The sequence below is a fragment of the Myotis lucifugus genome, unplaced genomic scaffold (assembly GCF_000147115.1).
Source record: "Myotis lucifugus unplaced genomic scaffold, Myoluc2.0 scaffold_1, whole genome shotgun sequence".
In the NCBI taxonomy this organism is placed as follows: Eukaryota; Metazoa; Chordata; class Mammalia; order Chiroptera; family Vespertilionidae; genus Myotis; species Myotis lucifugus.
Window position 1 is genome coordinate 15337935 of NW_005871049.1, and position 25216 is coordinate 15363150.

The window sequence follows — 25216 nt, forward strand, 5'->3', positions numbered from 1 at the left end:
GACCTCCTGGTTCATAGGTCAACGCTCAACCAGTGAGCCACACTGGCTGGGCACAAAGAAGGATTTTAAAAACAAGTTGAATAACTTCATATAGTAATATTTTAAAACTATTTGATCTAGTGAACCAATTTAACATATATTCTATCAAAACCTGTATTGTGATTACCTCTTTTTTTGCTTTACAAATTTCAAACAGAAACAATTTGTTCAATTGTTAGTCCAAAGTGCCCTAAAAGCAAATGCCTATTAACAAGGGCATTTCCAAAACTCAATTGCTATTCTCAACTTCCTGCTATGAGAGCCTTCAGATTGGTTAGGGCAGTGGTCGGCAAACTGCGGCTCGCGAGCCACATGCGGCTCTTTGGCCCCTTGAGTGTGGCTCTTCCACAAATACCATGTGCGGGCACGCATGTACAGTGCGATTGAAACTTCGTGGCCCATGCGCAGAAGTCGGTATACAAAGTTATTACTATTAATATTGTATTCGTTTAAAAGAATATATCCTGTAGAGAAAGTATTAGGGCTCAGTAGAATTCAGAGTCATCAATATTAACTCAGCTTTGCTTATATTGCAAATAAATCCAATCAAAATAAATACCATAAGCACAAAAAATTTCAAAATCAAAGGAAGTGTCCAAGTTAGTAAACTATTACCTTAGCCAATAAAGAGAGATCTAATATTTTGACACAGTAGGTCAACATATGATCAACAGATTTTATGCTATTAATGGGGTCATATCAGAAAGATTAAAATTGCTTTTCCAGAAGTCACAAAATAATAATGCCACTGATACTGTAGTTTCAAAGTATTAAATCCATATATTTAATCCAATGCCGATGAAAATTTCATTAAAATAAAAAACAAATAACTAGAAAACCCACATAAGATGTATGCTCTGTCCAACTTTGGACAATTGATATTGAAATGCCAAATATCAACATCAATTTTTAAAAAACCACTTCATGCTTATATCCAGCAGTATGAAATTGAATCCAAGATAACTATCTACTATCTGTTACTAGAACATGCCTTAATAAAGATAAGACACATTTATATAGCATAGTCTGACTTCTTACAGTCATGTATGAGTAAGGATAAAGCAAGCAGCCACAAAACTAAAGGAAAAAAATAAGTATGGAAGGTCATAAACTTACATTGACTGAAAAACCTACTGTGTATTTGGCATATTACAGATGTTTTTACATACCTTATCTCATTTAATCTTCACAACCACCCAATATTGCAATTCTCGTTTTTTAAGTAAATAAACAGAGGTTCAGAAAGAACAGAGAAGTTTGCCCTGTATTGCAAAATAAAGAATTGATAATATCAAGATTCCAACTCTGATCTGACAGACTCCAAAACCCACAATTAAAGCAGCATGTGGCAAAGATAATCTAGAAACATGTTCCTTCCTCTGGCGTAGGTCTCATCCTTCTGTCCCACATTGAATATAATATTTAAAACTCAGATTGCAGATTATGAAACAGACTGGGTTTTTGCCCCACAAGCCAAGGTTAGAGAACTCAGCGTACAATGGCGAGTACAATATGACTCTAGAGGAATAGCAGCAAGTTTCAAATGACAACTTCAGGTTAAATGGAGTTCAATGAGTCATGATAATTCCATGCCACTGATAATCCTGAACTTAGTAAACAGAAACTTTTCAAATTTGAATTCCATATTTGCCTTAGATAATCCTCTCTCAACACAAAGCAACTCTTCATACAAAATAAGTGTTTTAAAGCCAGAAACACCTCTCAATGCCTTTCACTAATTTTCTCAGAGAAAGAAGATTTTAAAATGGATAAAGCTAACATTTAACAACTAGATTTTACAAACCAGCTGAGAATAATTTTGACTTTTTATCCTTTTATTACCTTAAATGTGAAGCAGCTACCTTATATATTAAAGTAGAAGAGTGAAGGCAGGCAGAGATTTCTTTTCATTTCTCAGTTTGTTCTTATTCCCTAAAGTGCCTTAACATAGATCACCTTTGGGCCATGATAAGAGGCAAGTTATGAGCCTCCTGGATTCTCCCAAGGTAAATTACAACCCTTTGGTCATTATCTTCTCTAAGCACAACACCCTATGAGCTTCTTCAGGCTGATACCTTAGGACACATCTTGCTAACAGATGCACAAAATAAATCGAGATGCAGCACAAATGCTCATAGACACAGTTCATAGCCATGGGGCTTGATGCAGAAATGCTCCCTGTAGTTTCCAGGGTACGTGCTGCCTCTTTATAACGTTCTCTGCAAAACAAATCCTGAACCCTACTTTTGCTTTTCACCGTTTTTCCTAAAAGTAAAAATCCTCTTTTGGTTAGTGAAAATAGGCATTGAGGTAGGTCTTTCGTGAAAGTAACGTAACATAACACGTAGTTTTGAAAAGTAAGGAAGACCTATATTTTCTTTTTATTTTTTTAAGGCTTTACATTTTAGCTGTTTTAGATTGCCAGCAAAATTAAGAGGAAGGTACAGAGATTTCCCATATACTTTCTGCCCCACACAAGCAGTGTCTCCCCCATTACCAACATCTTCCCCCACCCCCACGCCAGAGTGGTGCATTTGTTACAACTGATGAACCTACATATCACCCAAAGCCCAGGGTTTACATTAGGGTTCACTCTTGGCGTTGTACATTTTTTGGTTTTGGACAAGTATATAATGTCATGTACCATTACAGTATCATACAGAGTATTTCCAATGGCCTAACAGTCCTCTGTGCTCTGCCTATTCATCCCTGCCAACCACCCCTAACCCCTGGCCACTCCTGATCTAAACTGTCTTCATAGTTCTGCCATTTCCAGAATGTCACATAGTTGGAATTATACAGTATATAGCCTTTTCACATTGGCTTCTTTCACTTAGTATTATGCATTTAAGGTTCTTCCATGTCTTTCCATAGTTTGACAGTTCATTGTTTTAGCAGAGAATAAGGACTATTGTCTGGATGTACCAAATTTTTATGCCAAAAGCATTAGCATAACAAGTATCAATCAATTTTCAGTAGAATACATTTAAAAAGTAAACAATTTTTAAATACATTTCAAAAATCTATAGTCACTCTATCCCCTGTTGTTCACCAGCTCATTTCCCCAGCTACACACTCCAATTTTTCTTAATAATGGGAAGAAATGTTTTGGTAGCTTGCAATATAATGTGATTTTAAGGGGGAAAATGATGAAATATGAATTACATGTTGATTCCCACTGACTTCCTATGTGACAATGGACAGCTCACTTAGCCTCTCTGACTCATTTGTAAAATAATCAGCTTGTACTTGATTAGAAGTGGCTAACTAGTGGCCCTTGGCCACATTTAGCCTGTGGACATACCATAATAGCCCAGCATGTTTTAAAAATGGGGCAATTTAACATTCAAATCTAGATTTCTGATTTCCCTTTAAAAAGTATAATTGGCAACAATGGACTTACATTCCCATGTGCAACCAAGGCTCAAAATGAATAGTAGCTGTCCCTTGGAGAAGGCATGAACTCATGGTATCACCATTAATTCTGAAGTTTTTTTCAGCTCTAACATTCTCACATTGAGTTAGCCATATAGCAAATGGTTCAGTTAACCTAAGTATTAGCTTTATTTGAATAAAGGGATAGTAATTACATCTGATCACCACTTCAGCTTTGGAGAGACAAAATGAAAGAGTGAGTAGTGCTTGCTTAGCACAGTGACATTCATGAAGAAAGTGCTTGATAAATAGTAGAGGCAATAACAAATACAAGTAACAGTGAACACAATAACTCAAATACAATTATATGATGGTCCATTGACTCTAAATCAAAATTGACATGCTGATTCTTCTCTTCCACAACTTTGGTCCCATCAAAAAAGAAAATCAACTATTTGCCTCTCATCTTTGGATATGACTAATTCTTCATTTACCACATCCTACCTAATAATAGACAAACATGGTAATTAACCGTACCTCCGACATGCTTCCCATTGGCTAATCAGCAGGATATGCAAATTAACTGCCAACCAAGATGGCGGCCGGCAGCCAGGCAGCTGAAGCGAACAGGAGGCTTGCTTGCTCCAGTGATGGAGGAAGCCAAGGTTCCCCACCTGCCGCTGCCAGCCTCTGAGCTGCACTCTAAGAAACAATGTTGCAATTATAGAAGCTAAATAAACCCCAGAAACCTGCTTTCAGCCAGCCGGGCCTCAGCACTGGAGCTGCAACAGTGTTTCAATTATAGAAGCCAAACAAACCCAGATACCTGCTTTCAGCAGCCGAGGTCTCAGAGCTAAAGCCGGCTCTCAGTTCCAGTGACAGCCACAGAAGGTAAATAAATCCCAGAATTAGAAAAAAAAGAAAAAAAGGACAGGTTGGGAGCTTCAGTTGCCTGCCAGCCTGAAAACGGCCCTCAGCCCCTCATCCAGACTGGCCAGGCACCCCAGTGGGAACCCCCACCCTGAAGGGGGTGTGACCAGCTGCAAACAGCCATCATCCCCTCATCCAGGCTGGCCAGGCAACCAAGCGGGAACCCCACCCTGATCCAGGACACCCTTCAGGGCAAACCAGCCGGCCCCCACCAGTGCACCAGGCCTCTATCCTATATATTAAAAGGGTAATATGCAAACTGACCCTAACAGCAGAAGGACTGGGAATGACTGGTCACTATGACACACACTGACCATCAGGGGGCAGACGCTCAATGCAGGAGCTGCCCTCTGGTGGTCAGGGCGCTCTCACATGGGAGGAGCTCTGCTCAGCCACAAGCCAGGCTGATGGCTGCCAGTACAACGGTGGTGGTGGGAGCCTCTCCTGCCTCCTTAGCAGCGCTAAGGATGTCCGACTGCAGTTTAGGCCTGCTCCCCGCTGGCAAGTGGACATCCCCCGAGGGCTGCCAGACAGATGTCTGACTGCCATCTTAGGCCCAATCCCCCTGGGAGCGGGCCTAAGCCAGCAGGTGGTCATTCCCTTAGGGGTCCCAGACTGCAAGAGGGCACTGGCCGGGCTGAGAGCCTCCCCCTGTTCCCCCTGAGTGCACAAATTTTTGTGCACTGGGCCTCTAGTATAAAATAAGAGGCTAAGAAAAAAAAAAAGAAGGTCCTGAGTGGACTCAATTCTAATAAGATATTCTTTAAATTATGATACAATTTTTCAGCAGGTGGTTTTCAGCAAGACTTGCTGCAGCTCTTTCTGCTGCCACTACTGTTCTAATCAGGGCCATTTTAGCTGCCAAGAATAAAGATTCACTCAACAGTTTCTATAGGAAGAGTTTATATACCCACAGGAACCCTGGAAAAAAGAAAACTGGGTATCAGAGAGGTCAGTAAATGAAGAATATGGGGGCAACCTGTTCAACTCTATTTTTCCCTCTCCTGGTTACGTCTTTGTCCTTACATCCCTCTATTCATTCCACACCATCCTACCTCTTCCCATATCTTGTACTTCATATCCTTCTAACTTTAAAACTTCAGTTTGGCCTGGCTGGTGTTGCTCAGTGGTTGAGCATCGACCTATGAACCAGGAGGCTGCAATTTCAATTCCTGGTCAGGGCACATGCCTGGATTGTGGGCTCCATCCCTAGTAGGGGGCATGCAGGAAGCAGCTGATCAATGATTCTCCCTCATCATTGATGTTTCTCTCTCTCTTCCCCTATCCTTTCCTCACACTTATTTAAATGTTTAAATAAAACTTTAAAAAACAAACAAAAAAAACTTCAGTTCCACGTCACTATCTATCTGCATCAAGTCTTGCTGCTAATTTGCCTACTTCTTGTAAGTCATATTTCTGAGAAAGGCAAAATATTAAAAATAGAACTGCCGTATGATCCAGCAATCTCTATAGCTCCTGCTGTGTGGCCTCAGGCAGTGGCTGACTTTGCATCTCCTTGGAGATCCAAGAGCCAGTGTACCCAGTGGTCAGAGAGAGACCATACCAGAGTACAACTTTTCACATCCATAAGAGACACACTCAGGGGGCAGACTCGGCGAGCAACAAAGCCCCACTGAAGCAAGTCCTGCACCATAAGGGTGTCTCCAGCACAGTAGTTCTCCCATTGTAGACACAACTGGTCCTCACAGCCAATTGACCTGGAGGTCAATTCCTATCAGCGATACAAACAGCAATCAAGGCTTAACTACAACAAGACTGTGCACACAGCCCACAAAGGGGTGCACCAAGAGTGTCCACCTCAGGTAATTAGGGAGGCTGAGCCATTGGGCCCTATAGGACACCTAGCACACAAAGCCACTCTATCAACACAGGGAAGCAGCCAAAATGCAGAGACAAAGAAACATGTCACAAATGAAAGAAATGGAGGAAAGCAAACTACTGGATATAGAGTTCAAAACCACAGTTATAAGGTTACTCAAGAATCTTCTAGAAACCTCCGAGAAATTTAGTGAGACCCTCAAGGATATGAAAAAGGACCAATTAGAAATTAAGCATATACTGACTGAAATAAAGAATAATATACAGAGATCCAACAGCAGACTTGAGGACCCCAAGAATGAAGTCAAAGATTTGAAATACGAAGAAGCAAAAAACACCCAACCAGAAAAGCAAAAAGAAAAAAGAATCCAAAAATATGAAGATAGTGTAAGGAGCCTCTGGGACAACTTCAAGCGTACCAACATCCGAATTATGGGGGAGCCAGAAGAAGAAAGAGAGCAAGATATTGAAAACCTATTTGAAGAAATAATGACAGAAAACTTCCCCTAACTGGTAAAAGAAATAGACTTACAAGTCCAGGAAGCGCATAGAATCCCAAACAAGAGGAATCCGAAGAGAACCACACCAAGACACATCATAATTAAAATGTCAAGGGCAAAAGACAAAGAGAGAATCTTAAAAGCAGCAAGAGAAAAACAGTCAGTTACCTACAAGGGAGTACCCATACGACTGTCAGCTGATTTCTCAACAGAAACTATGCAGGCCAGAAGGGAGTAGCAAGAAATATTCAAAGTGATGAATAGCAAGAACCTACAACCAAAATTACTCTACCCAGCAAAGCTATCATTTAGAATTGAAGGTTAGATAAAGAGCTTCACAGATAAGAAAAAGCTAAAGGAGTTCATCACCACCAAACCAGTATTATATGAAATGCTGAAGGGTATTCTTTAAGAAGGGGAAGAGGAAGAAAAAGGTAAAGATAAAAATTATGAACAACAAAGTGACAACAAATACATATCTACCAACAAGTGAATCTAAAAATCAAGTGAATAAAAAATCTGATGAACAGAATAAACTCATGAATATAATAGAATCACGGGCATAGAAAGGGAGTGGACTGACAATTCTCGGGGGGAATGGCATGGGGTGGGGTGGGAACTGGGTGGAGGGGAGATATGGGGGGAAAAAAGAGGAACAACTGTAATAATCGGAACAATAAAGATTTATTAATAATAAAAAAAGACAAATACCATATGAGTCCACTTATATGAGATATCTAAAGTAGTCAAATTCATAGAAACAGAAAGTAGAATAGTGAGTGGTTGCCAGGGACAGAGAAGAGGGGAAAATGAAGAGTTGTTTAGTGGATACAGATTTTCAGTTTTGCAAGATGAAAAGTTCTGGAGCTCTGTTACACAACAATGTGAATATCCGTAACACTACTGAACTTAAAAATGTTGAGATGGTAAATGTTATTATATAAGGTTTTTATCACAATTAAAAATTAAAAAAAATTATTGACTAAGTTTACGCACAGTAATCATCTTAATTATTTTTTATATGTTTTTATTGATTTCAGAGAGACGGAGAGGGGTAGAGAGAAACATCACTGATCAGCTGCCTTCTGTACACCCACTACCAGGGATCAAGGTTGCAACCCGGGCATGTGCCTTGACAGGGAATCGAACTGTGATCTCTTTGTTCCTAGGTTGACTGACACTCAACCACTAAGCCACACCAGCCAGGCTCACAATTAAAATTTTTTTAAAAAAATTTTTCTGAGAGAATGAATTGAATTTGCACAGATAATCTTTTTTTAAATATATTTTTATTGATTTTTTACAGAGAGGAAGGGAGAGAGATAGAGAGCTTGAAACATCGATGAGAGAGAAACATCGATCAGCTGCCTCCTGCACACCTCCCACTGGGGATGTGCCCGCAACCAAGGTACATGCCCTTGATCGGAATCGAACCTGGGACCTTTGAGTCCCCAGGCTGACGCTCTATCCACTGAGCCAAACCGATTAGGGCCAGATAATCTTTTTGAAGCAAACTAAACAAGCATGGGTCAGTGGCAGCCTACTGGCTGACTGTTGGTATATCTTTAAGTAGCTACTGTTTCCAGCACTGTGTTAGGTTCTCAGCCAAGTGCCCACCCCTGCCCTGCTCACTGGCCATACTTGCTCAGCAGACTTTTTTTTTTATAATCTGTATCTCTAAAACCACGTCGTTTTTCCTTTTGTAAGTACATATTTCTATTGCCTTATATCCCACCATATGGTTAAATAACAAGTTTTTTCATTTTGTTTGTTTTTTGTTGATGTTGTTTTTTCTTTATTGATTAAGGTATTACATATGTGTCTTTATCCCCCCATTGCTCCCACACCCCCGTTTTTGTTTTCTTTGCCCTTGGCTGTTACTACTCTCACACTGTCTACTAGGAACAGTGCAGTTCTTCCATAAGTGCTGTGAAAGAGTACTAAAAAGCGACCTTACAGCACAATGCTCTTGAAAAGAAACCTCATCAACTTCAAAGTTTACTTAAGTACGCATCAGTAGTACAAAACCTCCCAATGCGAGGCATTATGAAACAAGAATCCCCTTCAGAATCTTCTTACTTGGCACAAATACTATGGTAGGAAAAGTTGGAATTCCTGCTATTAAAACAAATAATTTCATTAGTCTCAAATCTATAAATTTAGAAACTATTACTCCAAAGAGTGATTAAGCTACTTGCAAGAACTACCTTAATTCAGAACTGCATTAAATAAAGTGCCTATTAAAACATATGTAACAGAGGCTTATGAAGAAAAAGTTTTAGTCCCTAACTCGATTCTCCTGACCACTCACAGCTTCTGTGACATCACATTTTCTTGATTTTCTTATCTCTGGCAGTTCCTCTCAGCTTTTTTCTTTCCTTTTTTGGGGGGTGCATTTTGTTTCATTTATTTACTTCTTTTTTTAATTTTCATTGAATTTATTTGGTGATATTGGTTAATAAAATTACATAGGTTTCAAGTGTACAATTCAATAATACATCTGCATATTGTACTGTGTGTTCACCACCCCAAGTCAAGTCTCCTTCGGGAACCATTCATCCCCCTTTACCCTCTCCTACCTATCCCCACCTCCCATTCAGCTTTTTTCATTGGATAATCTTTTTCTAACCAATCCTTGAATATTAGCATTTTCACAGTTCCAACCCTGGCACTCTTTTCTGTTATACACACTCCCTGAATGAATCAAAACTCACAACTAAGCTTCTAATTACACCCTGATTCCCAAATCTACACCTCTAACCTAGACTTCTTTCCTCAGATTCAGAACCATATACCTGACTATCCACTGAAAAGCCCTCCCTCTGAAAAGATACCAAAAATCCATGACAAAACTAACCTCATTAGCTTAACCTTTCTCTCCGTCCCCACCACAATGTTCCTTAACTTTCTATTCCATTTCTGATTAGTGGCAACATTCAAACAGTTGCCAAGCCTCTGAAGAATTCTAGATGTCCCCTTCTACCTACTTGAACCCCCAAGCCATACTTCAATTATACCCCAAGTACAATCAGTCACAAATCTTTTGATTCTCCTTCATATGCATCGTTTTCTCTTGAACCCAACTTAGTTCAACCGACGGACTTAGTAAAATCCTCATAATTTTCACCTGGATATTACCTACCTGGTCTTCACATTGCTCCAGCCCCAGCATTCCCAAGATTAAATTTTACCAATGGCTTCCTCATTTAAAGTCTAACCTCCCTAGAAGTCTGACAATAAGCACAATCTGACTTTTGCCTATATATATTTTCACTGTAACAATTATATATTTATTCCCTCCGAGAATGTAAGCTCCTTATATACAGAGGCCATATTACCATCACAATAAATGTGCTGAATGAATAAATATTTCTCTCGTCTTTTTTGCCACTCCCTCCCACCCACCCACCTTCCAGGCATATTTAATTACTCACAGTTCTATCATGCCACATGCTCAGGCTTCCACACCGGCATGTGCTCTGTGCCCCCTTTTAGAATGCCTCCACTTTATTATCCACCTGAGCAGGCTTTACATTTATCCTTAAGATTCAGATGAACCATCAACTCTTTTAGAAAAACTTTTAAAACTTTTTCTCTAATATTCCATGTATTCCCATAGCCCCCTATATTTACTACTGTAATTGTTGATATTTATTTGCCTGCCTTAAGGGCAGAAACAATGACTGTCTTTGCTGTATCCCCGGTACCTAACACAGTGTCAGGCACTTAGCAGGCCCTAAATAAATATTTACCAAATAAAACACAAATCTGTCTTGTATGGTAATGCCAGACTACATCTCTTTAAAAATCTGTAGCCTAAGTTTGTGGTCTAAAAGAACCATAAGAAATACAGGAATATTTCTCTCTTAAAAATATATGATATTCTATTTTGCAAAATAATTCAGTTTTAAAAGAAAATATAGCCCACATGCTTAGTTATCTCAATTCTATTTTGGAAATAAGTATTGTATATAATTATGAATAATTTTTAATTGCATATGTTACTTTTAAGAGAGGGATAAGAGAGAATAACATTTGTGGCCTAAAAATTATGTGTATCACACCAAAACATTCTCTATTCATCTCAAAGATATTCTAAAGTTAGTTATGAAAACTAATTTTTTAAAATCCTCACCCAAGGATATGTTGTTATTTTATTTAGTTTTAGAGAGAAAGGGAGTGGGGGAGAGAGAGAAACATCGATTATGAGAGAGAAACATCAATCAGTTGTCTCCCATACACGACCTGATTGGGGATCAAACCCACAACTTAAGTATGTGTCCTGACCGGAAATCAAACCCATAATCTTTTTTGGTGTATAGGACAACGCTCCAACCAACTGAGCCACCTGGCCAGGGCTGTAAAAACTAATTTTTAAAATTATTTTCTTTTAGCTAAATTCAATAAAAAGCATTTTTTTTCAAAGATTCAATAAATTAAACACTCAAACCAATATATGTTTGTAGATACTGTCTAAATCATCCCACTTTATATCAAGTTGTTTAAAATAGGCCCCTCATAAGAATATAAATTTTAAAATCAATTAATAGAGTCAGAGCCTTTGTCTACATCTTCTTATTCTACCACACACATTAATGGAATTCAAATTATAATAGTAAATGTTATTTTAATAGAAGAGCTGACTTATTAACCACTTCTGTCAAAATACCATATATGGACTCACATAGCCAGGCCACTGATTTAATACACAAGGTAGAGAGCCAAAAGGCTTGTCTACATGAAAGAAAGAAAAAATATCATTATAGCTCTCTTAACACTGAAGACTTGTCCAAGCCACTTCTTTTTTAAAAATCACTTGGTAACAGCTTTATTATCTGAAGATGAAATCAAGGTTTAAAATTCAGTTAAGTGTTCAATCTTGCCCTCCATCAATATTTTATCCTTTTGTGACAAAAGGATAAACTCTGATGACAAATTTTAGAAGCAAAATGCTAACAATGAACCAAAGGACAACTTTCACATATGATGAAAATATCTGCTTAACTTTACTTAACAAGTTGTTTTTCACAGAACTGTATAGAAATAATTTTGAGAGCTGTGACTATATGTCTAATAAACCACTTGAGATTTATATTTAATTACAAATATTTCTACAATAGTTTTTTTTTAAAAGAAAAATATAGTCAGTTCTCTGTATCTGGGAGTTCTACATCTGCAGATCCAACCAACCATGATTGAAACACTTGGGGGGGGGGGGGATGTTACCCTGTTGCTAACATATACTATGTAGTGAGGCCTAGGACGGTTGCTTTTATACTGAACATGTACAGCATTTCTGCCTTGTCATTATTCCCTAAGCAACACAGTGACAGCTATTTACATAGCATTAACATTGTATTAAGTATTATATGTATTCTAGAGATTATATAAAGTATATAGGAGGACTATATGCATAACCAATAGATACAGACAACAGTGTAGTGAAAGCCTGGGGTGGGGCAGGGGCTGGGAGAAGGACGATAGAGGGGGTTGGGGTAATTGGGTGACTTCTTTAAAACTATCAACAATAAAAATTAAAAAATATATAAAAATAAAGTATACAGGAGGATGTGCATAGGTTATATGCAAATACTGTACCATCCTATATAATAAAAGCCTAATATGCAAATCGACTGAACGGTGGAATGACCAGTGGAACGACCGGTCGCTATGACACGCACTGACCACCAGAGGGCAGACACTCAACACAGGAGCTTCCCACAGCCCGCAGGCCCCAGGCCAGCCAAGGTGGGTGCCAGTGGGCCCCCCCTCCCCCGATTGCTCCACAGAGAGAAGTGACCAGCGGTAGCGGTAGGGGGCGGGACTGGTGAGTGGGCGGCACCAGGCCGGCCAAGGTGGGTGTCAGCGGGGGCCCCCCAATCGCCCCGCCGGTTGCCCCACAGATCGGCCCTGATTGCTGGCCAGGCCTAGGGACTCTACCCATGCACGAATTTCATGCACCCAGCTTCTATATAAGGGACTTGAGCATCTGTGGATTGGGGGTTGGGGATGACTGTAACTATCAGCAAATTGATAAGGACTTTAAATTTTATTGGACTTTAGCTGGGGATGTCCTCTAAAATGTTAAAATGGTCACATGTACAATATAGTATGATTTGATTCCTCAATCTAAATAAAAAAATAATTTCCTTCACATATATTTTCTCTTCTGAGAGAAAAGGAAAAGAACATTAAACCAAAACATAATGCTAAAATGTAAAGGTTTAAAAAGCATGTACATCTTTATTTGAAAACTTCTCTTAAGTAACATTTTGAACACATGAACATAACTTACTGCTTAAAAGTAACACAATTGAAATAAAGTATTCTAAAAAGATAATGGCATTAAGACTCAAGTTAAATGAGTGTTAAATCTCACTTCTATTTAGAAATAGTCTCTTGTGTAAAAGCAATATATTATAAACATCTTATAAAATGTTTTTAGGTTGTTGGTTTACAATTTGAGAGAGAAAAAAGAAAGTAGAATGAACAGCATAATTAAATTTAACTTTGGTGACAAAAATGTTCTATTTGGCCAAAGCCAGCTGTAGTATCTTGTCGCCATTAAGCAGAGAATATAAACTTAACTTCCATTTTAAGTCTCTCCTCATGTCTAGAAGTTAACATATGCATTCTAGAATAGTAAAGGAAGGGCCTCATCTTTTCGTGGAGATTTTTCAACAAAGGTAACAAAGATCTAGATATAAAGTCACGCTTCAGAACTGAAATGAAGAAAGACATGATAGAGAAAGAGTAATTTTTGGATAAATAGGATAGCCAATAGCTGTTTTCACTCTGAACTAAAAAATTTTTATTTGCTACTCAAATCAATAATAAAATTACAGAAAATAGGTTTTTGGAGTGTTTCAAGTAAACAAACCCATAATTTCTAGTAAAAAAGGAAAACCTATTAAAACACTCTAATACACACTACACCCTCGAGTGGGCAAACATCCATGGAAAAATATAAAGATTTAGTTGGATTTTCCACTCAGTTAAATCAGTCCTATAATTAATAAAATGATGGCTCTAAAACCTCAAATTTCACATTATTTTAATCACTTACTATCTGAGTAGAAGAAGTAAAGATTTTTAAAAATAACAATTTAGATCTTATAGAGAGTAATGTAAGAAATAAAATCACGATCTGCTTATATTCGCTTAAAAAACAAAATGCTATGAGATTCTTATTTCTTCAACTTATAAAGGGGAAAAGGTAAACAGAATAAATCACATATAAAGATGTATAATTAAAAGATGAAGTACCCTTTATATCATGAACTGCAAAGGCAGCACTAATATTTTAAAGCAAAATATAAGAATTATGGTTCCTTAGTGAGAACTGTGGCAGAAAAGCAGTATGTTCATTAAGTTTTTCAGGAAAACAACTTACATTATCACCTGGTAATATTTAGTATTACTGGTCTCATGGGGCTATGTGGTCACTATACAGAAATATAAACACACTTAGAATAAAATTAAGACACTACCTAAAAGAGCCTTTATTCTATATGGCTAATGTTTTAGCACTTAATTGATATAATAGAAGCAAAAACTAGATTAAAAGTATTCCACAATGGCCCAAATGTCAAAGTTTCTCCAGTTTACAACAGAATACAAAACATATATTTAACACATAAATATAGAAATCATGTATGAAGATGTACATTTCCAAAATGTATCAAGGAACTTTTGGTAAATATATATATTCTTCAGGAAAACCTAGTACGTACAACTAAGAACTATTTCAGGTCTTGAACTTATCCTGGATATGAGACTAGTACTTAAAGGACAACAGTGACATCTAGCGAACATTTCAAATATATACCACACATATCGAATCAAAACTTTACTAGTATTTCCAGTGTTTCACATATTTCAACCTGCCTGAGCAATTATATGACAAATCTTTCGCTTTAAACCAAAACAAGGCAATTCTGATCCCAAATGATTTCTCAATATGATGACCCATTCATGTGATTAATACAAAGAGAGAGACAGGGTCTTAATATAAACAAGTCAAGTAAGAGTCTCTAGGCCAACAAGTTACCTGGAAGTCTTTCAAAAATCACAGGTGCTTCCCAGATCCCCCAGAACCAATGAATTTAAAGCTTTTAATGATTATTTGAGTTTAATTATTTTTCTCACAAGAAACAATGCTAAGGTCTAGAACTTCACAAGTATACAATTCAAAATCATTGAAAATATCTCAAATGTAAATATTTTAAAACTAAAAAAATATCAGGTCACAAAAGCACCTGTCCTTATAGCTTCTAAAAGTCATACAGAGGAAAAATAAACTACAATATATTCAAACAATGAACTACAATACAACTCAGGAATAAAAAAGAATGAAGTAATGATACATGCAACAACATGGATGAATCCTGAAAAACTTAGGCTGAGAGAAAAATAAAAGTTACACCCTGTCTGATTCAACTTATATGACATTCTATCTAGAACAGACAAAATGATCTATAGAATGAATGAATGAATACATATATACATATACAAAATCAGAACAGTTACTTCTGAGGGTAAAATGGAAATGGAGATTCAGAAAGGACATGAGGGAATTTTCTGGGGTAATGGAATTGTTCTATATCTTAATAGGAGTTAGTGTTACACAGATATATGCATTTGCTAAAACTTACCAAATATTATACTTAAGATTTGAGCAAAATTTATATAAATTTTACCTTAAAAAAATGAACCTAAGCAAATAGTAATAACTCCAGTTATCATATATCATGCTTAAGTATTTGTGATGATATTTATAGATACCTGAAACTTACTTTGACATTTTGATATATATATAAAAATTAGATGGACTGACAGATTATTATAAAGCAAATATAGCAAAACATTAGCAATTATAGAATCTAGGAAGCGAGCATATTAGAATTCACTATAAAAGTCTTCCCCTTTTCTGTATGTCTGAAAATTTCCATAATAAAGTATTGGGAAAAAATGAAAGTGACCATTAGAATTCAAAAAAAATTTAAAATATTATAAAATATGAAAAAAAATTCTTAAATAGCAACAATTTTATTTTAAATACAGTAGTGGGCAAAAGTAGGTTTACAATTGTGAATAAGTGAAACACAATATTCTTATGTTATTATTTATTATTGTATTATTTTCCATACAAATGACTGTTTCTCTACTTTTTCCCACCCCTGTATTAACATTTTAATCTAACTAAATATCAAACATGACTATCCTCTAAAGAGCCTGACTGATACATACATATTTTAAAATTTGAAAACATACCCGAATTTCTTGAAGGTTATGGAAATTATTTCCTACTCTGACTGAGATCTTGCTTGGAGTATAGCTTTCATCAGATTTGTAATCCGCATAAATACATAATGTCTTCACTGTTGTTTTTCTTCTAAAATCAATAAAATAAAAACATGACCTTTATCATATGGAAAGATTATATCCAAAACATCTTACCTTCTTATTTTAAAAATCATTGTTTGCTAAAACGAGTATCTAAATCAAAAGTTTCGATGTTCTTTACTTTTAACAATTATGAAAATGAAGAACATGTAAAAAATATAGACACACATTTTACTTATATACAGACATTGCTTATCTAGAGCAAAGTCAAGAACAAGATGTGAGCAAAGAAGGAACAGTTAAGCCAAAACAGAATCATACAAAAACGATTTGAAAGTGACTATTTTGGTGGCGTGGTACTATGGGAGATATTTATATTCTTCTTTATCTATGTTTTTTTTTAATTTTTAACAATAAGCATGTGTTATTTGGGTCCTTAGAAAAAAAATTAGACAATTTTAAACATCAACACACACACAAAAAACCGCACTAAGAAGTCCATTTAAATGTGCTTTAAAAGTTAAGTTCTGGTATAAACTGGCACTAACTTAACAACAATGAGCTCCTTGAACAGAAGTTGTCTGTGTCAAAAGTCAACCTATAAAAACAGCAGGGGATCTGTAACTCTTAGAGAGGGGACCAAACTTCTGTAGACCAAGCTATTCATCAGAAAGGAATGGGGAAAGTTAAGGACTTTCCCGCAAATAATAAAGACAGATGAAGATGTAAAACGCTAAATACCCAGGAACTGCTGACAGGATAAATACCATTACCAGGTTTTAAAAAGAGGCCAGAGGTATCAAACTGACATCTTTCTGTTTCTGCAGAGCTAGGGAGTAGACATGAGAGGAAGCAAAGGAAGAAGGGGAAATTCTGAAGGGCACACAAAAGACTTTCTCCCTGACGAGCCATAAGCAGGCAGTGAAAGGTCTTTCTTAGACAGAAAGATCAAAATCATGAAGATTATTCTTAAGGACTACTTCAAAAAAAATGAAAATAGATATAAAGGAAGGATAATTTTATCTCCAAGTTATAAAATCCAGGACAACTTAGGCACTGGAACCTATAAGATAATCAGGGTGATGTTAGAAAGGCAAAGAATAACAATAACACTAATCACTGTAAAAACAACAGCAACAGCAGCAAATAGCAAGTGAATACTCTATCCGGCCCTGAAGTAATGGTTTAAGTGTATTGACTTATGTACTCCTCAACTTTGTGATATGGGAGCTATTATCACCTTCATTTCACTGATTTAAAAAGACACAATAATACTCAGGTTAATAATATGTTAAAGTTGAAAAGCTAGTAGGTGAGCATGGTAGGAGTTCAAATGTGTGTTTGTCTGCCTCACTTGATCTTAAACTATCACCTTCCTACTCACAAATTGTACTTACCTTATTCAACAGTCATTGAGGCCAGTTTATAGTAATATGCAGGTATTTACACTTCTTTAAATTTTATCTACACCATAGGATGTTATCCTAAGGCCCACGTATCTCCAGAAATCATATATATAATTTATGCTATATACATTGATTCATTAACTTTGCAAAGGAAATTGTGACCTCACCAAAAGTTTAAAATTATCTCTCTAAAAGGTACCTGTAAAGCCTTTTTAAATTGTTTATAAACTAGAGGCCCGGTGCACGACATTCATACACTTGGGAGGGTCCCTCAGCTCAGCCCACGCCCTCTCACAGTCCGGGAAACCTCGGGTGATGTCAGATGTCGGACTGACAGACTTAGCACTGCTGCAGAGGCAGGAGAGGCTCCCGCCACCGCCTCTGCACTTGCCAGCCATGAGCCCAGCTTCTGGCTGAGCGGCGCTTCCTCTGTGAGAGTGCACTGACCACCAGGGGCAGCTCCTGCATTGAGCGTCTGCCCCCTGGTAGTCAGTGCACATCATAGCAACCGGTTGTTCCACCATTTGGTCGATTTTCATATTAGCCTCTTATTATATAGGATAGAATTTATCTCATGGTGAATTTAAAATAGCAGTGCATGTGGGAAGGTTAAATGCATAGATTATGAGAAATACTATCAGCTACTCAAACTGCTTAAATCATCACTATAATAATAATCACCATAAACTGAATGCTTTCTATACTCCAGGCACCCTGCTAAACTCTTAGGATAAGGTATTATAGGAAAGGAGAAGGCAGAGGGTAACACTTACTCATTTCTGATGACATAAGTAACACTCACAGTCTCTCTCTATTCCCTCACCCACTATTCTCTTTCTGCTAGAAAGAGCTGCTGGCAGGAAGCAAACATTTAATAGGGACAGGCTCTACCTGGTCTATTACTTTCTTAACTGCATGGGTAGGTCTGTGTAATTCTAGGGTTCAATATTAGGAAAACACTTGACTGCAGATATAAGCCCCTTTCTAACATTAGCTTTGTCAGTTTTATAAGAATGATGTTTTAGTTTCCACCTGCTATAACTCTTGAATAATTTCTCAATTGATTTGGAACACATGAAATTTCAACAGAAGAGATTAGTGACAACACTCCTAGTTTCCAACCTAATGGCCCCTTTACCTTTTTTTCTTCATAACATCCAGCTAAAAGGCTTTATTCCCCAGGTTCCCTTAAAACTAGGTATGACCATGAGACTAAGTTATGACCAGTAAGATTTAAACCGAATGACTGAGTGAGATAAAGAAAGTTTAAGAGGAAGACATACCCCCTTTACCTTTCCCACCTACTCCTTCCTACTGCCTGGGATATAGACATGATGCAACCTGGAGGATAGAATCCATGAGCTAAGAATAGTGGAATGGAAAGAGAAGGAATCTGGGTCCACAAGATACTGTGGGCTGCCATACCACTCCTGGACTGCCAGGATCCTCTAATATGAAGAGGTAGAAGAAATAAATTTCCACCTTGTTTAAAACACTGTTATTAAAAGCTCTGTATCCCACTTCTAGGAATACATCCCAAGAAACTAGAAACACCAATCAGAAAGGATATATGCACCTCTCTGTTCATAGCAGCACAATTTACCATAGCTAAGATTTGGAAACAGCCTAAGGGCCCATCAACAGATGAGTGGATTAAAAAACTGTGGTACATCTAAACAATGGAATACTACACTGCTGTAAAAAAGAAGGAATTCTTACCATTTGCAACAGCATGGATGGAACTGGAGAGCATTTTGCTAAGTGAAATAAGCCAGTCAGAGAAAAATAAATATCACATGATCTCACTCATTTATGGAATATAATGAATAACATAAACTGATGAACAAAAACAGATCCAGAGACAGAAAAGCATCGACCAGACCATCAAACCTCAGAGGGAAGGCAGGGGAGAGTGGGGATAAGGGGGAGAGATCAATCAAAGGACTTGTATGCATGCATATAAGCCTAACCAATGGACACAGACACCACAGGGATGAGGGCATGAGTGGGGGCAATCGGGGGATAAGGACACCTATGTAATACCTTAATCAATAAAGAAAAGAAAAAAAAGCTGTTACTCCCTGGCTGATGTGGCTCAGTGGTTGAGTGTTGATCTATGAACTGGGAGGTCATGGTTTGCTTCTCAATCAGGGCACATGCCTGGGTTGTGGGCTTGATCCCCAGTGTAGGGCATGCAGGAGACAGCCAATCAAGGATTCTTTCTTTTTTTTTTTTTAAATATATTTTATTGATTTTTTACAGAGAGGAAGGGAGAGAGAGGAGCTAGAAACATCGATGAGAGAGAAACATCGATCAGCTGCCTCCTGCACACCCCCTACTGGGGATGTGCCCACAACGGTACATGCCCTTGACCGGGAATCGAACCCGGGACCCTTCAGTCCGCAGGCCGACGCTTTATCCACTGAGCCAAAACGGTTACGGCAAGGATTCTTTCTAATCACGGTTCTTATTTTCTCTTTCCCTCTCGCTTCCTCTCTGAAATCAATACATATACACACACACACACACACATGTGTGTGTGTGTGTGTGTGTGTGTATGCATATTTTAATAATAAATGAATAAAAAATAAAAGCTCTGTTACTAGCCTGGCCAGTGTGGCTCAGCAGGGTGAGCGTCATTCCCATGAACCAGGAGGTCACGGTTCAATTCCCAGTCAGGGCACATGTCCAGGTTGCAGGCTCAATCTCCAGTAAGGGCTGTGCAGGAGGCAGTTGATTAATGTTTCTATCTCTTTCTCCTTCTCTCTATGAAATCAATAAAAACATATTAAAGAAGAAAAAATAGCTCTGTTACTAGAAGTTCTCATTCCTGTTATGCCCACATTACAGATAAGGAAACTGAAGCTCAGATCAAGTTAAGCTACTAGTCTTCATTTACACATCTAGGAATTTGACACAGAGCCAGATTTTGTACTCTATATGACTATACTATATTAAGAGTAACTACAAACTCTTGAGGTTCAAAGTTTAAAACCAAATACCAAAATAGTTAGAGTGGTGCTAAAACCAAAAATTTGGAGAACTGATGCCCTAGAGTATGGATCATCAGCAAACTACACACAGGCCAAATGGGGCCTGCCATTTATTTTTATAAATAAACTTGTATTGCCCTAACCGGTTTGGCTCAGTGGATAGAGCGTCGGTCTGCAGACTGAAGGGTCCCAGGGTCGATTCTGGTCAAGGGCATGAACCTTGGTTGCAGGCACATCTCCAGTAGGGAGTGTGCAGGAGGCAACTGATCGATGTTTCTCTCATCAATGTTTTGAACTCTCTATCCCTCTCCCTTCCTCTGTAAAAAATCAATAAAATATATTAAATAAATAAAAAATAAACTTATATTGAAACAAAGCAATACCTACTCCCTTACATACTGTCCACAGCTGCTTTTGCACTACAATGGCCAAGTTGAGCAGCTGGAGGAGCCTAAAATATGGCTTGCAAGGCCTAAAACACTATTGTTACCGTCATAAGCAGCTAGTTAATACTGATAATGGAAGGAGAGCAAAGGGGAAGCCAGACATTAATAAGCATGGTCCTCTGGGCAGCTTCACACTCCCCAAGGTCACCAGTCCATTCTCTGCAAATCATGGTGGAAGGGCTCCAACAAAGGGGGAGATGGGCACATGCACTGTGAAGTTGGTGTGACATAGGGAAAGTGCTTGTCTGTCAGTCTAACCTGGGAAAAAGATAACTGGCTACAGGGGCAGAGCCATTGCAAGCACGTGAAATCCTGAAGAGTTAATTGGATAAACTCCCAGTTATAATCCCCAGACAAATAAACTTTCTCTCTCTTATGCTCCTGCTCCCTTGCACTCTCTTGCTCCCTGGCCCGCCCCCACCCATGTACTAACCTGCCATGTGGTCTAAGCAGCCTCACAGCCCATGGCCATGGGGATCTCACACACAATGGACTGCAGCTGGGAACGCAAGCTAAGTCAGCCGGTTGCTGGACTGGTCTGTGCTTTAATATGGAGCGGAGACTCTGGGCAATGGCCTTAACTCTTGCCCTGCTAAAGAATTTTTCCATGAGAAACGAGGGGAGATGGAGCCTTGGAGGGGAGCTCCCTTAATTTTACATCATCAATAAGCTTTCCATGATACCTCACCCTCCCATGGGGGCCTCAGGAAATTCTTGTTCAGGCGTCACCCCAAGAACTCCACTTCTACCAACAACAGGTGGGGAAACAGAGGGCATCCCACTGATAACACTACCTATTTTATTACAAAAAGTTTGCTACCCCCACCTTAGAGTAAAGGGTGCTCTAGATTCACTATAAAGAGGCTTAAAAATCAAGTCTCAAAAAGGTCAAATTGATTTTTAACTAACTTAACTGCCTGCCAGAACAAAGTCCAATCCTCTTTAAAAAAAAAAAAGAAACAAATAACAAAACAAAACAAAAAAAAACAGCACTCAACAACATCCAATAAAAAATTACCACAAAGAACCAGAAAAATGTGAACCATAATAAGGAAAAATCAGTCAATAAAGGCCAATATAAAAAAGATAAAAGATAATGGAATTAAAAAATAAGGACTTAAAAATACAAATATCTACCTATAGGTGCATAATAAACCACCTCAAAGCTTAGTGCCTTTAAAAAATAGTCATTACTTTCTCTGTGAATCTGAATTTGGGCAGGGCTCAGAAGGGAAGGCTCCACAGAGCGTCAGGTGTGGCAACCTGACTTGAGATCTGAAGAACCTGCTTCCAAGATGGCTCATTAATATGGCTGGCAAGTTGATGCTGGTTCTCAGCTGAGGCCATAGGCTTTGGCTCATTTCTTTATGGGCTTCTTCATTTGATGTGGGTTTTCTCACAGCATGGTAGATGGACACCATGGGAGAGAATAACATAAGAGAGAGAACAAGGAAGAATTTGTATTGCTTTTTATGACCCAACCTCAGAAATAACAGTATCATACATCCATACTCTTAGGCAAGAAATCTGCCAAGACCCAACCAGTTTCAGGGGGAGACACAATGATGCCATCTCTTGATTAGAGAGTAGCAAAGTTGTAGGTGAGCATGTGCAATAGGTAATAATGTTGTGAGCACTCTGAAAAATCCAGTCTGCCATAAATCTGTTAAAAAAATTAAAAGAAAACATGAAAATGGGAAGAGATAAAAGATATTTTAAAAACCAAATGGAATTTCTGGATATGAAAAAGAAATCTGAAATAAGAAATTTATTGAATGGGATTAATAGCAGCTTAATCATTGCAGAGACAGTGATTAAGCTATAGAAACTCTCCAAAGAGAAGCATAAAAAACAAAAAGTTCTCATCCCTCATTAAAATGAATATAATATCAGTGGTCTATGAGACAGTATAAAGCAGATTAATATGTAATTGGAGTCTCATACCTATGATAAAGTTTAATTTATAAATAAGGCACAGTAAGGGATTAACAACAACTAATAATAAAATAGAACAATTATAACCAGTCAATGAGATATAATACCAAAGCCACAAGGAATGTAAATAATAAATTGGAGTTTATAAAAATGAAAAACTTTTGTAAAAAGGCAACACACAGAAAGGGATAACACATTTAAAAGTCATATTTGATAAGAGATTAATATCCAGAATAAAGAATTCCAAAACTCAACAGCAAGAAAACAAAAAAGCAATTCAAAAATGGGTAAAGAACTTGAATAGACATTTCTCCAAAGAAGATGTCAAATGGCCAAAATTGATAGATATAAAAAATAAATAGACAGAGCCCTGACTGGTTTCTCAGTGGTTAGAGCATCAGCCTACAGACCAAAGGGTCACGGGTTCAATTCCCGGTCAAGGGCACGTGCCTCAGTTGCAGGTTTGATCTGGCCCTGGTCAGGGCACATGCGATGTGTCTCTCTCATGTCGATGTTTCTCCCTCTCTCCCCCTCCTCCCTCCCTTCCACTATCTCTAAAAAATAATTGGGGGAAAAATATTCTTGGGTGAGGATTAAAAAATAAATTAACAAATTAACAAATTAACAAATTAAACAGAATAAACAGACAGAAAAGTATAACAGTGGTGATCAGCGGTTGGGTAAAGAAAAGTATAGGGAGTTATGGTTTCAGTCTGGGATAATAAAAAGTTCTAGACATGGTAACAGTTGTAAAACAATGAGAATGTACTTACTGCCACTGAAATATATGCTTGAAAGTGATAAATGGTATGTGTATTTTACAATAAAAGAAATCATTAAAATTGACCATCTCAACAGACCAAAGAAGAGAAATCATATGGTCATATAATTAGATACAGAAACAGCATCTGAGAAAATCTAATAGTATTCATTAAAAAAAAAGTGTAAATACACTAAGAGTGGAAGGGAACTTCATCAACCTGCTAACCTAAAGGGTTATATTAGTTTCTGGCTAGTAAGGAAAAACAATCCTCAGCAGGAAGCTAGAGGTGTCCCCAAAGGCCTCAGAATTGAGGAAGGAGCAAATGATGAATGCATCCTCATCAAGAGAGTTGCAGGTGAATCACCCACAGCACCATTAAGTGACTGGAAGCAGATTCCCTCAACCACAAAAGATGCATAAGATACAGTTAACTTCAGACATGTAGTCACACACAGGGAGCTCCAATGCTAGATCACCAAGAGAGAATTGGCAATTATGGATTTTCCTTCTCCAATTCCATACCAGCAGGCCTAAAGAGTTCCGAAATTAACCAACATCACTGCAATAAATTCAAGAAAAAAATTTTTAATGTATTACCTGAATTGGATGTTCACTAAATGAGGCTGGGAGCCATCTGATTGCCAATAAGTTTCTAGATTGTCATCTCGTAATTGATCCACTCCAAATCCTAAAAACACCACAAGTGACAATAAATTCTCATGCTAAAGAAAGAGCTGTATATTTAAAATATAAAATAACCATATATATATATATATATATATATATATATATATATCTATATATACACACACACACACATATAAATATACACTGAGTGGCCAGATTATTATGACCCCCCCATCAGTACTTATTGGGCCACCTTTTGCCTTCAATACTGCGGCAATTCTTCTTGGCATTGACTCCACGGAAGGTTGAAAGGTGATGCGAGGAATCTGACACCAGGCCTGATGAATAGCACTGTCCAGTTCTGTGAGATTTGATGGTTGTGGAACCAGCTGCCTGATGGCTCTTTTAACTTCGTCCCACAGATGCTCAAGTGGATTGAGATCTGGTGATTGTGGGAGCCACCTAAGCAAGGTAAAGTCTCCCTCATGTTCTTGAAACCACTCCTGCACAATACGAGCACCATGGCATGGCGCACTGTCTTGTTGGAAGAAGCCATCTCCATTGGGATACGCCACCAACATGATAGGATGAACCTGATCAGCAATGATACTTAGGTATGTTATGCTATTCAGACGTTGTTCCACACGAATTAAAGGGCCCAAATCATGCCAGGAAAACATGCCCCAAACCATAACACTGCCCCCACCAGCTTGAAGGGTTGTACTCATGCATGTGGGGTGCATGCTTTCATGCTGTTTCCGCCAAATTCTCACTCTGCCATCTGCATGATGCAACTGGAAACGTGATTCATTGGACCACATGACTTGTTTTCAATGCTCGACTGTCCAATCCTTGTGTTTCTATGCGAATTGGAGATGTTTTATCTTGGTAACTGCAGACAGCAAAGCTGTTGGAACAGGCCTTCGGCTGTTTTGCTGATACTCGCTCCATGGCTCTGAGCGCCAACAATCATCCCACGTTTAAAGGCTGTTAAGTCGCATTGTTTACCCATATCTTC

General features: G+C 38.0%; 1 protein-coding gene across 4 annotated transcripts in view; it reads right to left on the reverse strand.

Moving 5' to 3' along the window:
• The window catches only part of ANAPC10 (anaphase promoting complex subunit 10), a 44136-nt gene that overhangs the window by 15605 nt on the left and 3315 nt on the right, over window positions 1-25216 (reverse strand). For 3 of the 4 annotated variants that reach the window (XM_023754787.1, XM_006081738.3, XM_023754794.1), the window contains exons 3-4: window positions 24169-24259; window positions 15957-16077 (exon numbers count right to left, since the gene is read on the reverse strand). In XM_023754787.1, coding sequence (XP_023610555.1) covers window positions 15957-16077; window positions 24169-24259 — 212 coding nt within the window. The remainder of the gene's footprint in view (window positions 1-15956; window positions 16078-24168; window positions 24260-25216) is intronic. The other variant, XM_023754803.1, reaches the window with a different exon arrangement.